The sequence below is a fragment of the Telmatherina bonti genome, assembly GCF_933228915.1.
Source record: "Telmatherina bonti genome assembly, chromosome: 13".
NCBI lineage: Eukaryota > Metazoa > Chordata > Actinopteri > Atheriniformes > Telmatherinidae > Telmatherina > Telmatherina bonti.
In genome coordinates, this window is record NC_136611.1 from 30,449,349 (window position 1) to 30,465,817 (window position 16,469).

The 16,469-nt window shown below is 39.0% G+C and overlaps 1 protein-coding gene across 1 annotated transcript; it reads left to right on the top strand.

The window, feature by feature from the left end:
- Positions 1–243: 243 nt before the first annotated feature.
- On the top strand, positions 244–9,214 carry atad1a (ATPase family AAA domain containing 1a). Its single transcript, XM_079251009.1, has 10 exons — positions 244–296; positions 1,775–1,975; positions 2,094–2,192; positions 2,287–2,407; positions 3,844–4,044; positions 4,930–5,036; positions 5,129–5,218; positions 5,404–5,454; positions 5,699–5,871; positions 7,158–9,214. Exons 2-10 carry the CDS (start codon positions 1,802–1,804, stop codon positions 7,285–7,287), a joined length of 1,146 nt encoding a protein of 381 aa, XP_079107135.1. The 5' UTR covers positions 244–296; positions 1,775–1,801; the 3' UTR covers positions 7,288–9,214.
- The last annotated feature ends 7,255 nt before the right edge of the window (positions 9,215–16,469 follow it).

Consider the following 16,469-nt stretch of genomic DNA (forward strand, 5'->3'; position numbering starts at 1 on the left):
CCATCCAATAAATAGAGAAAACGTGTTTTGATTTGTGCAGTATCTATAAACTCTGTTTTGATTTGTTTTTTTAAAAAATCATTTTTACTTTATTTTAAGATTAGTTTAGCTGACATGTTGTACTCACGAAGATGCTGTGTTTGGTGCCGATGTGCGGCTTCTGCCATCAAGCGGCTGCTTACGGAAATTGCTTTCAGGAACTACAGTGCCTTGTTCCTACCCGAGTCGCAAAATGTGTTGCACCGTCAATGCAGTTTTGTTACGTTGCTCCGACTACATTCCCAATTTCTCTTTTAGTAAGTGTGGCTGTCTTTATTTGTTCATTCTAACGATGATGTTATCTTTATTTATGCCAGTTTACACAAACTGGAAAAAGTCTCATTAGCTACAAGATGAAGACTATGTTTAAGTGGCAGCTTGGTTCTGTTGTAGCTAATAGCAATATTAGCTTGATAGGCGACAGATGCTAAATTACTATTTTTTTTCCTTCTTGGCAACATAAATAATGGATCGAACTCCTTTTGTACTATGATATTTTGTCTGTAGGCATCTGATCCTTGTAACCTGGAGGAATAGAAATGAAGTGAACATTATAGACTCTTAGAGTAACTGTAAAGCTAATGACTGGGGAAGCTATTTAAGCACGATCTTATTTTGTTTGTTTTGGGGTTTTTTATTTTTTATTTTTAAAGAATGAGAAATTATACTTTACCAATTTTATTTTCAAATTTTAAAGTTTGTCTAAACTATTTTATTTATTTTACTGTTTATAATTTCAGTCAACTTTTAAATGACAGTAATTAATCTGTTCACCCTGATCGTGCGTCGTACTCTTCAATGATCTGCCTCTGAAAAGTTAGTGTGGGAACGTATTTTGTATTGCTTTTTGGAGATGAGAATATCATCACTGAGTTGAATATTATTTTCTTTGCTTCCCAGTTAACCAGTCATACTAGCCGTATGTGACTGATGGACTTATTCCTGGTTCTCCGCCTTACGTCAAATATATTTTTTACCTCATCTGTCTGTGTTGGTTTAATGAAATGAAATGAAATGAAAAATACGTTATTAATCCCCAAATGGAAATTCAATATTGTATTATATAATTAATTTGAGGAGGTCTTGTTCCGGAGGCTGATGGCTGCTGGCAGGAATGATCTTCTGTATCTTTCAGTCTTACAGCGGACCTGAAGAAGCCTCTCACTGAACACACTTTGTTGTTTCTTCACTGTGTTGTGGAGAGGGCGTGAAGAATCCTCCATCATCTTCATCAGCTTGTGCAGCATTCTTCTTTGGACAATCAGCTCCAGCGGCTCCAGAGTTACTCCAAGCACAGAACCAGCTTTCTTGATCAGTTTGTTGATTCTCTTCAAGTCTCTGGTTCTGATGCTACTACCCCAGCAGATGCTGCAAAGCTGACTGCACTCTCCACAACAGACTTATAGAAGATATGCAGCATCTTGGTGCAGACGTTAAACCATCTCAGCTTCCTTAAGAAGTACAGTCTGCTCTGACCTTTCTTGTAGATGTAGTCAGTGTTGCATTTCCAGTCCAGTTTGTTGTCCAGCTGAACTCCAAGATACTTATATTCCTCCACCACCTCCACCTCCTCTCCCAGGATGGAAACAGTGCTTTGTTTATTCTTGTTCCTCCTGAAGTCAACAGTCATCTCTTTTGTTTTGCTGGTATATATAATCTGGTATATTAAAGGGACTGATGAAAAAGGAAACCAAATATGCATAACTTTGATGCTGTGTTTGCTTTTTCCATGTAGCCAATGAAGTAACATCAAGCAGCAGATATGCTATTGAAAGATCTTCCCCGAGAGGCCCTGATGCGGCCACTATCCAGGAATGAGGTGTTGGGCATGTTGGTGAGGCTGACCATCTTTGGTGCCGCCACATACTACAGCATCAAATGGGTGGTAGACGCAATGGACCCTACCGCTAAACAGAAAAATCAAGCCAGGAAAAGGGTATACAGCGGCTATGCATATTACTTTTAAATACCATGAGCATGAGTTAAATGGTTGCGGCTATCATGATCGCTAATCCTCTTTTGCTTTCATCGGGTTGCATGTCTCCGCTCTCCAGGCAGAACAGCTGATGAAAAGGATAGGCATCGAAGGGGTCAAACTAACAGAATATGAGATGAACATCGCATCTCACCTTGTTGATCCACAGACTATGAAGGTAATCGCTGTGACCCTGAGAGATTATCAGGCGCCGTCTGTTGTTATGATTTAAGATATGGATATTTTCTAACTTTACTGTACCCTTTTTGCAGGTGTCTTGGAGAGATATCGCAGGTTTGGATGAGGTTATATATGAACTACAAGACACAGTAATTCTACCCTTTCAGAAGAGACATCTTCTACCTGAATCCAAACTCTTCCAGCCCCCTAAAGGTACTTGAAGATATAATACACCTAAATCTAAAAGGGCTTGAACAGATGATCATCGAAAAGTTGTTGTGAAAGGTTAAATAAATCTGATATTGTAATAACATCAGTACATGTAGGTTCATGCTTTTCTCGGCTTTGTTCTCATATGAAATGTGCATATGTAATGTAAGGTCTCCCACAGCCGAGACTCGGCCTCGCTCTGGCTCTTCTCACAGGAGAGAGCTTTGACCTGAACTTGAAATGCTTCAAGTATAATTTCACTGTAAATTTTGGATCAGTTTGTTTTGCTCATTTCTTCAGTATTTCCCCTTGTGGTAAATATGACACGATTGCTATTCTGTTATTCAGTAACACACTCAGAAATCCAGGCCATCACAAGTCAGTTTCGCTTACTGCTTACAGTACTTCTCACCAATTAGCCAGGTGTTGTTTTCCTCAGACTCACTGAAAATCTCTAACCTTATTTTCTTTTTTCTTTTTTTTTACCTGTCAGGACGCTTTTGAGTCAGAGTGTGTTTATACATACCAGCCAGGGAGTGTGTGTGTGGACACGATAACCATTAAGCCACGAGAGAATCACATGAAGTTGTTGTTCCCTTGTTTATTTTCTGCGTAGCATCGGTGCCACATGTGCATTTAGTCTTTGTTCATATTAAAAGTCCAATCCATCAATGCAGAATTTTAGGCTTTACATATTCATGGTACATGATGATAAAGTAGCATTTTAATATTTTTTTATTTTATTTATTACTCTGTCAAATGACTGTCTTGTACCTGCTGAACAGCCTGACTGCCAGGCTTTTTACCTGATAACAATCTAAATCCACAAAAACCCGAGTCGATTCCACAAATATTGTTTAGTTTAAGAATGAATCATTTGACTGAATAAATAAAAAATAAAGCAAGAAATTTTGAAAGTTAATGAGCAGTGGAAGTTACTGTAATAACTGTGTTATTATGTCTTTTTTTTTTTTTTTTTTTTTTTTTTTTTTTTTTTTAAATCAGCCCAGTCTATTGTGCTTCCCTCTAGAACAATGTGCCACAAAAAAAAAAAAGAGAGTATCCGACCACATTTATGCACTTGGCAGCGTGACAGTGGAGGAGGAGGATGAGGATGGGGTGGGGTACTTTGCTGTCAGTAGAGTTTTTACCGTCTGACACAAAGCTTTCCACTAAGCCTCAGGATGAGTCAGCCTCCAAAATTAGCTGCTTTGGGAATCCAGCTCTGTTGCTAGACTTTAGGCATTGTTTGTATCAAATAACTTTTAGAAATGATGCCTGTGGGAACAGTTAGCAGAGCCCAGCTGTCTGTCTGTACATATGCCAGAGAAGAACCTAATCTCACCACGTGTGCAAGTAATTCCTAAAAACCTGTGTTTTCATGAAGCTTCAGCCAAGGTGAACAACAATGATTCCTAATTCATCTTTTGTCTTGACAGGTGTTTTGTTGTTCGGTCCTCCGGGATGTGGGAAGACCATGATTGCCAAGGCAACAGCCAAAGCGTCAGGTTGCAAGTTTATCAACCTTCAGGCGTCTACGCTGACAGACATGTGGTATGGTGAATCCCAGAAGCTGACTGCTGCAGTCTTCTCCTTAGCGGTCAAATGTCAGCCTTGTATCATCTTCATTGATGAGATCGGTGAGTTTCTCCTCACAGGATGCACAATGAGAATGTTTAATTTGTAAAATTTTATCATTTTAGATATAATTAGTCTTTATTTTCTTTCTTTGAAATGGTAATAATGAAAAAGAAGTGACACGGTTTCTTTGATGATAAAGTTTCTTATTTTGGCAAATCATCTGAAGCAGCATCATAACATAAATAGTGGTATCCCAGACAGGTGAGATAGAGAGTTTAAAGGCTATAAATCTTTCTGTTTCTTCACTGGAAATGCAGGACAAGTGCACTTCGTACACATTCTCAAACCCTGCATAGCCACCAGTATTGTTAATATTTTGGCAAGTTTTCAAAACTGTGTTGAATGTTTATCAGGGCTGAGACTATATGCTTTTGTCCCAATTCGATTCCAGTTTGTTGGGTGCCTCATTGATTTATGGAGCGATTTTCACGATTCTTCAATACTGCTGATTTTTGTAGACTCAAAACAAAAAAAAAATGCACAAAATATTTTTTGCTTGTCATTTTTCTTTATTTCAATTAGGAAAAAAACAACACAGTCATAGACCATCATTCTGCTGCTATAATGTTCAAGAGGACAAGTAAAATAAAAACAATAAAAATGACAAAAATTCTATAACATATTATTAGTAGTATTTATTTGAAAAAAAAAAGATATTTATTTTAAAATTGTAAAGTAAAAAATCCCTATGTTCAATTTTTTTCCCTTCAATTTCCCACCCTCACTATTTATTATCAGCAGTGGACATTCCAGCCATATACACCCAGAACGACCAGGTCTGAGTCAGATGCTTTGGTGTCTTGCTGACCTGAGCAGCCAGTGAGAGTTTTATATACTTTCTTCCTTCATCCATTAATTTTTTGTGTTTTTCTCTCGTATGTAAGAGTCATTTCTGAGAAATCGCTCCAGCCTGGATCATGAAGCCACAGCCATGATGAAGGCCCAGTTCATGAGCCTGTGGGATGGACTGGACACCTCCATAAGCACCCAGGTAGGACAAGCGTTACTCTTTCTGAAACTGTGACACACCTACCTGACTGAACACATTTCAAATGCTGCAGCTGGTGTTTGATGAAATTTCAGGTCATGGTGATGGGAGCTACAAACAGGCCGCAAGATGTGGATCCAGCTATTCTCCGCCGGATGCCAGCCACTTTTCACGTTGGCCTGCCAGTAAGATACATGCAAGACTTAGTCTGAATAATAACGCAAATTTAATTGTTTATTTTTCAATACAATAAAAGACTAACTTGTATTGATATAAATTTATATGAATGGGAAAAAAAATAGAAAAATCTTCTACAACCTTCTACTAAGTGTTAAATGCTCTTCTTTCTCGCCTTTCTTTCTGTGTGCAGAACACGAAGCAAAGACAAGACATTCTGAAGCTGATTTTAGCAGGAGAAAATGTAAGAAAGGGTTTTCTCATCGTCATTGTCAGCTGCGAGCAATTTCTGCCGTTCACTGCTCTGTTTTGAGTCGTTCCTAAGAGTCACATCTATATGTTTTTTCTGTCAAATCACAATAAAATGAATGACATCTCCAATGAGCCGTTAGCTCTTGATTGGCTGGTAGCGACCGCAATGTAAAAGACCAGTGACAGCTAAATTCTATGTAATTGTCTGATTTTGTGCATCTGTCTTTTCTTCACAGCTGAGTAACGCCATTAATCTGAGGGAGATTGCAGAGAAGACGGAGGGCTACTCTGGCAGTGACCTCAGGGAGCTTTGCCGCGATGCAGCCATGTACCGTATCCGGGACTACGTCCGCAAGGAACAGATGAGGCAGATCGCGAAGCAGCTACAGGACTGCCTAGAGGAAGAAAAGTAGGGCTCTCGCTGCCACAGTTTCCACTGACAACATGCTCCATATTATGTTGTTGGGTTGTTTTTTCTCATCTGAATACCAGTGACTTTATTTTCATCTGACTTGAAACTCCCACAAAGCTTCCAGTCTAATTCATCAGTATGAAGTTCCTGGAGCGAATCCCTACACCGACCCCAAATATCACACATTTCATCTGGTATTTAAACTAGACAGATGTGTTTGACCTTAAAAACATTTTGACAGCATATAAAAGTCACAAATAACGTTTGAGCGCCACATATCAGATGTTTTTATACATTCTTAGCTGTTGCTAAGCAACTCCTTAAAAATCACTTTTGGAGCAAGGTGCTATGGCTAAAAAGGAAAAGAATATGAAAACTTTTTATTTAAGAGCATCCGTGTGAAAGAGTGTGTTTGATACCAAAGAGCACGTGGTGTCAGATGGGTTTTCAGGGATCCCAACAGATACGCAGCCGTCATGTGCACGCCGCTATCAACCTGTGGAGCTTAGAGAAATGATAAACCTGCAAACTGTGGAGAGGTTAGTTTGCTTCAGCAACAAAACTATTAACAGGAATATATGATGGGCTGCACGGTGGCGTAGCAGGTAGAACTGTGGCCTCACAGCCAGAAGAATGCTGGTTCGATCCTTGGAGGCGAGACTTGGACAGCTTCTGTGTGATGTGTTTTCATGTTCTCTCTGGCTAATCTGGCTTCCTCCCACCGTCCAAAGACATGCATGTTTGGTTAATTGGTTACTCTAAATTGCCCGTAGGAGTGAGTGTGAGTGGTTGTTTGTCTCTTTGTGTTGGCCCTGCAATGGCCCATCTCACCCAAAGACTGCTGGGATAGGCTCCAGCTCCCCCACCACCCTTAATCGGACTCAATGAATGAATGAAAATATAATGTAATTATAATGTAAATACATTATTTATGTATTGAATAAATGTTTGTGAAGTAACCAGTTTATGTCAGAGTTATGACATCAGATATGTCTACATGTAAGCAAGCATGTACAAATATTTGCCAATCTTGTAGCATCCCTAGAAATGACCTAAGTACATCAGCGGATTTGGAGTAGGCTTGTAATGGTTTATGACTAAACCAGTATCTCCCACAAAGCTGTCAGATATAGATTCAAGGCTTCAGACAGGCTCGAAGTTAAACGCAACAGCTAAAGCTAAAGTCAAACTATGATTTTCTGTTCAGTGACAAGTGTTGTTGTGTTATTAGCTATGACCAAGCTAATCACCTGTTTGCATTGTCTTTGACCCGATGTTTGCAGGCCTGTGGACGAGGATCGTTTGCGGCCGGTGACCCAGTTGGACCTCCTCTTCGGCTTGGACAAGATGAAGGAATCCAAACAGGCCACAGCCTGCATGTTAAGCACCGTATCGGAGGTCCCGCTTGACTGAACACCGAATGCTGACAGGAAACATTTTCCTCTCTTTTACCAGTGTGTTCTGATTCTCCAAGCAGAGACTTGAGAAGTTTATGAGAAATTATGAGAAGTACTGTTGGACAGCTGCTTATGTTCCTCAGCAGAGTTCTTCTGAGCATGCTCATTTTCTGCACACTCCTGAATGCATGAGTACAGGTTCCACACTGGCTGCTGACTTGCTCCATAGGGCAGCCGTCGCTGTCTTGCTCAGCAGCACTGTTTTGGTTTTTTTTTTTCCTCCAGAAGCCATTATAATAAACAATTCATGATCGCACAAATGATGCAAACAGTTAAAAGTCTCACCTGCCACATGATCAAGACCTGCGAGCACATACGACTGAAGGACTCTGGTGACCAACATGCATCGCAGATGTACTGACTGAATCGTTTTGGGCATTTTAGAGGAAATGATTTGCTTGATCCTGCCGCTTCTAAATCCCCCATCCCTGAAATTCTCTGCAACTTTTAGATGATAGCAAAACACTTTACCCAGTAATAGTTTAGTCAAAAATATTTTTTTTAGGAACATCACTACCCAAGGAAACATATAGGAATTAAACTTCATTCCCATGTCATGTTCCTTCCTTTGGACCTGTTGCTGAGAGTTGCTGTCTTCCCGCTGATATCATCCTTATGCCTCTTGAACATTTAATGTAATCTGTATTTCTCTTCCTGAGCTGAATACACTCTTGTTTTTATTGATAGCTTCTTTTTGGGGCCTGATGTGAAGTTGTAAATCTGCATCCAGTGTAATGTGTAAAATCACTGCTCCCAAGGAGCATTAACTTATATTTCTAACATAATATTATAACATATTTCTTTTGAAATGACAACATATAACCGATCAATGTTTATTAGAACTAAAGGCCATCAAGCCTGTTCTTGTGAAATTAACAAATTATAATGATAAAAGCAAACAGATTATAGAACTGTTGTATTAGTAATTTGTGGCATAATTTGAACAATTTATTTACGTTCTAATTTTTAGCTGCAGTGCACTTTTTTTTTTTAGTTTTAAGAGTTTTAAACACAAATGCAGCTCTGAGCTCAGGTTGTATTATCAACGCATGCCATGGGCAGCAATATGACAGACCTTTAAATCCTGTTATTTAAGTAATGCCTATTAATTACTGAATAGCTGGGGGTAAAAAAAAAAAAAAAAAAAGGTTATATATGTCACTTCAGTACACAGTACAAACACATTTTAGGAAGAGTTTATGCTAAGACTTTGGGAAAGAAAGAGCAGCTTCATGTGAACCAGTGCCAGTGATTTTAATCAGTATTTTGCTCTCATTCTTATTTGATCCTTGTCATTGAAACTTTTACAGTTAACGATTCAATGATGAACTTTTCGTGTCAACCAGCAGCCGGCAGCAGTTGTCCCAACTGCAACACACAAGTCGGCTCCTTTTGATTTCTCTTTCAAAGGAAGCATGCCTTCATATGCTTTCAGTCCGCTGCCCTTCACATGTTGTGATGACTTGTTTTGCACTGTAAAATCCCCCCCGCTGTATAAAAACCCTCATTGTGTGATATGCATTCACTCTTTTGTGTTTGTCCTCCACCATGTGGTGGCGCTGTTGCCTCATGATGACTCATTCAAAGGAAGTCGTTACAAACTGCTTTTATTTAGAGCCTTTTTATTACATTATGGTGAAAAAGTGAACCGGCATACTGGGTTGTTTCTCTCTTATTGGTTTATCCAGTGATGTTTAGACATCGGTTGGTCTTCGTTAAAGAACCTCAGGTGACAGTTAAAGGTCAGGATGTTGCCATTTAATCCAATGCTGCTTTCAGGTTCCAGTTGCTTTTCTTGGAGGATGGTAACACCTTTCAGAATGTTATCTCGTAATGCAATATCAATCTTAAGTCCATCATCTGTAGTGTCGTATTGACATGTTGCGTACTGTTTGTGTTTGATGGGAAATATTAAATATGTACTGTAAATGTATTTATTAAATTAAATAAAAGGAAAATTGTGTATTTTACTGTTTCAGCATGAACTAAAGCCTGTTTCTTTAGTCCATTATTTTGGTCTGGAAACCTCATAACCCATACAAAGTGCTTGTGATTTCAGAGGAGTTATTTTTAACTGAATGCTCAAGTTGGTTTAAATAATGAAATATGCATCTCACCTATGGCTCCCACAAGACTACTTTGGCATACAGCTCTGGACAATATAATCCCAGTATGTAGGGAACAATTCAACAGAAATTCATCCCTTTTAACAGTAAATTTAGTCTTTTTTTGTTAATGAATTTCATTAACAATACAAGTTAGGAAGAGATGGAGAGTGAAAATATTATGTTCAAATGTAAACGGACCAAATAAAGAAAAAAAGACAGAAATGCAAGATCTTACATGCTCTCAGTCCAATTCCAACTAAGCTAAAGCTACTTGAAACATCCTCTTACTGGTAGTGTTGTCATTGTCATCACAAGTATTGTCAGCGTGAGTGTGTTGTGACACTTCTCTCCCAAATGTTAATTTTAGCGGTCGTTTTCTCACCAAGTGAGAATCGTTGATTGTGTTCTCATTTAGTTTGTATCTGTGAATGTGGGTTGTTTCATTGGGAGTCTGAATCTTCAGAAACTGTTCATTCTGTGTGCAGTGACTCTCTGCCCCCTTAAGGGATGCATTAATTAGCTGTAATTAGCTTCATTCAGTTGTGGTTTGCTGCAGTTCTTTAGCTGCTTTCTAACTAAAGCCTTTTGCATCACAGCTCTATGCCTTTTAGGAATTACTGACAGCCAAGTAGAATTAAAATGACTTTTTTTTATTAAACATGTCTGGCTATTGGAAGTTGCTAAATATGAAAACCCACTTGTTAAAACAATGTAGAATCGTGTTAGTATGAATAATGAAAAAGGGAGAAAAAAAAAGAAAAGGAAAATGGCAGGATTTATGGTATTTTCATGACATATGAAAATGAGTGGCTCATCTTCTGGTGTAAGCTGCTCCTGGCTGCTGTCCAAGATCAGGATATGCTGCTTGTTCCATCTCTGATCCGCTGTTCTTTTCCAGACTATACCACCACCAGGTCTGACTGACCCTTTTTAATCAGTCATTCATACCAGTGCCTAAAAAAAACTAAATAAGTAGTGAGTTTAATCTTTTTAGTTCTCCAATCGGCATATTCGGACGGTTGCTCTTTAAGTCGCTTCATACTGTACGAGTCCTTACAAGTACAGGATGTTTTACTGGGACAAATCCTGATCAACATCCTAATTCCTAATCTTTCTGTGGTGACATTGTGAGGCTCCCCTGTCAGGCAGACATTTGTTGTTTTGAATTAAATATCTCAAGCATCACTGGATGATTTGCTTTGAAACCTGGTGCAGATCAGGTTTGCCTCAAGATCCCCTGAAGAAGAATTCTAAAAATGTTCATAACCCTTTTATACAAGAATAATTGATGACATCCTTCTCTATCTCAGCTGTATTCTGTGATTCCTGTTGAAGTTCATGTTGTCGTAACTGAACTAAGTAAAACATCAAGCTAGCATGATGCTAATTAGCATGTTGAGATTCTCTTTTTACTCAAACCCCATGAAACCTCACAAAACTCAGAGCTTTAGTCATGAGCTATTTATTGTAACCTATTTAACACACAGTCCACAGAGTGAAATTTCTCCAAAAAATGAGAGAGAAAGGCAACTGTTGCTCTTTCTACATGCTAGCAACATAGCTTTATCACCTTTCAAGCCAGTCTGTTAGCCAAACACTTGACGAAAAAGAAACAACTTGTCCCAAAAGAGACATGTTAAAGATTGCAACCACTGTTTCCAGAGAGGAATAATGTAAAAGCAATGAACCTAAGTTTAAGTTTCACCTTTGCTAGTTGATAAGACACATGCTTGAGAATTATTGCCACTAAAAGACAGAGATGATACAAAAACCTTGTTTCTGAATGTGCAAAATCACAATATTATACCCCACCAATTTATTTGTTTGATTTTGACCTGAGCTTCACACCAGCAGTGTGCCATGTTTATTCGCTGCACTGCTGTGCCACCAACCTTTCTGGTGATACATTACTGCGGCACAGCAACAACCTCCACAATCATTTCACACATTCATGTGTTTGATAATGGACTTTAATGCCATTTTGAATAATCCATGTTTGATATGACCCTAAAAATGTGAAATTTGAAAGTTGTTCCAACTTCAAACCAGTCACACACTAATGCATTTCTAGAAATAAGAAAAAAGTATCATTATCAAAGCAGGTCATAAATATTTTACCATAACGGATTGCCTGTAAAATGAAACTGTGAAAGGTGCTTTGGAGTACAAAATGGGCACCGCACTGCTCACACTGCAGCCAAAACACGTGCAACACTCTGTGAAGTCTCAGATATGATAGGAGCCTAATTAAAACTAATTAATTCCCAAACATACAACACATATACGCCACAACTCTGTCATGAAGCTTAATGCAGCTGCTTTAGCTTAAATGCACATGCAGATGAGATTCTGAGAGTCACATACATAGATAGATTGATTGATAAATAAAACTAAACTCCCATTAGCCTTTAATGATACATTTTAAAATGTAAATAAAAACGACACAGTAATTTGCAAATCTCAAAAACTCATATTTATTCCCAATAAAGCATAAATAACAAATCATTTGACCATTTCATAAATCAGAATAATAAAATGTTGGAAAATCAATCAAAGCCAAATGGAGGAATATTTGATAAATGATAAGCTTAAGTGGCAACAGGCTGGTAATATGTCTGAGTATTAAAGGAGCATTTCAGAGACAGAGCATCTCAGATGTTAACTGTCTGTCTGTGACAAACCATCTAAAGAATGTAGAATCATTTCTGTAAAAACGTTCCTCAACGTAAAACTGAAAAATGTTGCAGGATCTGACCATCTAAAGCAGGGGAGGGTACACCGGTCCTCGAGGGCCCCAGTCCTGCAAATGTTAGGAGCTTTTCTGCTGCAACACACCTGACACACATCAGACTTAATTAGCAGACTTTGTAGAGCTTAACATGAAACTCTGCACTAGACTGCAGCCCGGAATTGTCTACCCCTCATCAAAAGTGTATATTATCATGAAAACATTTCGAGAATCAGGAGAACAGGGCCACAGGCCAAAACTGGAAGCTCGTGATCTTTGACCCTCAGATGAAACAGCCTAAAAACAGACATGAGTGGGGGGGATGGGGATATTACCTGATGCACAGAGAAGTACCTCGCTCTATTTCTCTAATACATTAATGTATAAATATATGCCAATATTGCCGTCTCTAACTTATTTCTCCTTTTTTCCGCAGGTCTTCCTGAATAAGTGCAGTTGTACATGTTGTTCTGTCTTTCCTGTCGTCTCCACCCCAAACAGTCGAGGCAGATGGCTGCCCTCCCTGAGCCGGGTTCTGCCGGAGGTTTTCTTCCTGTTAAAGGGGAGTTTTTTCCTTCCCACTGTCGCCGCGTGCAGATGGGGGATTGGATCGAAGTCATGACTCGATGCAATCAGTTGGTTTCTATTATAGGATATGTATGAATTGGCTTGAAATGATGTGTATGTAAAGTGTCCTGTGACAACATTGTTGTGAAGTGGCGCTATACAATCAAAGTTTGATTGAATTTAATTGAATTGAACATGAGTTTGTGCTGGAAAAGACTGCACAGGCTCAGTAACACTGCCAGAAATCACTGTTTGTGAAAACATTTCACTTCGACATTCACAAATGCAGGTTAAAGCTCTGATATGCAAAGAAGTAGCCACTTCTGAGAACGATCCAGAAAGGCTGCAGGCTTCTTTGTGCTAAAAGTTATTCAAAATAGTCTGAAGCAAAATAAAAACAAAACTATTCTGTGGTCAGATGACACTGTGTCCTGCAGACTGAAGGAGAAAAGGACCTTCCAGCTTGTTATCAGCAGACAGTTCAAAAGGCCGCATCTCTGATGGTATGAGGTTGCATTAATGTCTACGGCATGGGCGGCTACCACATCTGTGAAGCACTGAAAAGTACACATAGGTTTTAAAGCAGCATAAGCTCCCATCTGGACAACGTCACATTCAGGAAAGACCTTGCAGATTTCAGCAATCAATCAATCAAAACTTTGTTTGTAGAGCACTTTCACATACCTCAAAGTAACCAAAGTGCTGTACAGGTAAAATAAAATAAATCAGCATTAAAAGCACTAAAATAAAGACAACAAAATAGTTAAAAAGCCAAAATAAGACAGAAAAGAAAGTGGTCCAGCTCTCCGGAGTTAAAAGCCAACATAAAAAGATGAGTTTTCAAAAGAGATTTAAAACCACTTAAAGCCCCAGCAGACCTCACCGAAAGAAGAGCAAGATAATGCAGAAACACATATCATCACCACAGCCCACAGCATGGCTTCACATGAGAAAGGTCCAGGAGCTGAACTGGCCTGCATGCATCACAAAGGCCCAGAATCCTGTATCAGACAAGAATGGGACATTTCTTTCTTGAAACTCCAGCTGCTTATCTCCTCACTTCCCAGATGTTTACACACACACATATATTACAATAGAGGGCATTAGACAATGGGAAACATCACTCTTTTTCAACAAGCGTACAAAGGAATTCATTGACAGATTTACTGTGTTTTGATTCCTTTCCTGCTTAATTTCATTTCATTACATAACATTCCCACCAGGGAATTATAGAAGTTAGAGGAACATTTACCTGTCTGTGGGTACGTATGTGTCTGTGTATGCAGCTTACTTGCTGCAGGGGTGAGGGAGGACTGAGAAGGTGTTTACTCCACAGAAACAAACTGTTTACTGAAACATGACAAACGGTGTCAGTGAGTCGACCTTTCACTTCTCTCCTTATGCCAACTGAAGGCTCACACACCAGCATGCGAGATGACGGAGGAAAACTGTCTTTCTTTCACAAGGCATAGTACCGTTAGGCTGCAGGATTATTCTACGCTCATTCACGTACAAGTCTAAGATCTCAATACGCTTTGGGATTTTGGTGTATTTTTGAGACGATGTTAAATAGTGATGAATATTTACATGATTACGGCTGCCTGTGATATGCACAGTAGGTACCACGATGTTTATCCTTCAGTCTTTTTAACGAAGCTGCGTCTGAAATGTTTTTCCTCCTGCTAAGTTTTCGGCTCGGATGTGTGTTTCAGACTGGATTTTGGAATCATTAATTAATCATTCATAAAGCTGTTGATGAGTTATTCATGAAGAGGGAGTCAAAGTTAAAGTCTCCATTCCAGCTCTTTTCAATCAGAGGACAGCTCCCAGTCGATAAACATGATGGAAAGGAGTTCTCCCCCGCAGCACAGCTGGCTGGAGATGTCAAAGACTTCCCACGGAGAGGAGAGCTCAGATAGATTTACTTTGTCTGACAGTACAGCCGCTCACAGAGCTGTACTGATGGTGTCAACCTTTTTTCCATCAGAGAGGAGTGTGTATAATGGCCCCACTCTGCGACTGTCCTCTGAAAGCTTCACGGCCATTAGACATGATCGAGCGAGCCCAGAGAAATCAGTGGCAGCTGTTATCCCTGCTGCATTTCTCAGCAGGATATCCTATTGCCTGCTGATCCTTAGGGTTTTTATTGCTGGAGTGGATAACTCACAAAGCCATATTGCATAAGCGTACTGTCTGAATGGCAGAGCAGTTCCACAGTAGCAAAAAGGATTCAGCGGATCCTTGAAATATGTCACAGAGGAGCGCAAAGCCGATATTTGATTAACTGAGCCCTGTGTCTACTTTTTTAGGTCTCTCCTTGAAAATTGAATACCCATAGTAAAAATGAATGCACCTCTGTTGGAGTTATGGCAAAAGGGAACATTTGTGAGATTTGTTAAGACGTGTAAATATCAGTGTGTGTGTTAATAGGGAATAATAAATAAAGCTTGTGCTGATAGCAGATGAAAATGGCTTGGCTAATAAAAATCAAATAGCTTCAGCATGAGTGTGAATATGCCTTTGAAATGATGTAGCTGTAGCTTTAAACCTCTGTCAAGTCATTGTGCATTATGTAAACCTTTTCTCTGCAAAGACCAACTTTAACTAAGAGAAGCATGACGAGATTAGAGGTTTCAATGCAGAAAGATCAGGCGAGGTTTCCAAAATAGTTATTTCAGCAGAGTTTTGCACCATCTGTTCTTCAAGTCCCAAGTAGGAGTGCTCAAATAAAAAAATAAAAAAAAGAATATATAGTAGTGGATTTCACTTAAGACTGTGCAGAACATATAGTTCTGTTTATTCATGTAATTTAGGTCCATTTTTTTGCTTTTTATATTCAGACACCTGGTTAGCTACCGTATAATAAGGCTAACATGAGAGAGAAAATGTTCTATAAAAACAAAAATCTGTCCCCTAACTTCGTTTTTCTCACACTGTCAAATTCACTTCACAACTCTGTTGTTCATGATCCCTGTTGTCAACCCAACCAGTCCGATCCCCACTTGTAAAAACTTTCTTCTGTTCCATCATTTCTCCTCCAGGCTGACTCAGTCAACTTATTCCTGTCCAAACGCAAGAAGCATCATCTGAAATATCTGCCACCTCTTATCTCTGCCGATAACATATCAGTGTCTGGACTCCAAGAGTTTCTGTCCTTTCACCATCCTTTGTTTATGTCGTCACTCCACAGAGTTTATGCATCTTAGTTTAATCACTGAACAAATTGTTCAAATTTAAAATTTTCTGCATCATTTAATTTCATCTATCCATATTAAGATACAGCATCATTTCCAGAAAAAAGTAGCTGCAGTCATGTTGTAGCTGGGAAGGCAGTTTTTATCTGCTGTTACTTCTGCAAGCAGCGATTCTGCCGTCATTATACAAATCTGGAACGCAGAGTTTTAAGGTCAGAAAACTTTGTATTGCATATTTAAGCTGATCGGCTGTGTTGACATGATGCACTCTTGATCCGATTAAATATCCAGTCAGAATGAAAAGATACTTCTGCACGCTTTTGGACCCTGCTGTGGTTGCTTTGCTGAACAAGTTGCTCTACTTTATGTTATTATAAATTTTTCATGGTCTTTTTTATATTCACAATTGTTTCTGTGTGATTGTTACCCTTGTTGGTTGTTTTACTGCTTACTGCATAGTAAATTACTCTATGAGGATAATAATGACTCCTTAAACCTTAAACTTTGAAAATCTTTGAGGTAAACACTTTAAATTTTTCAG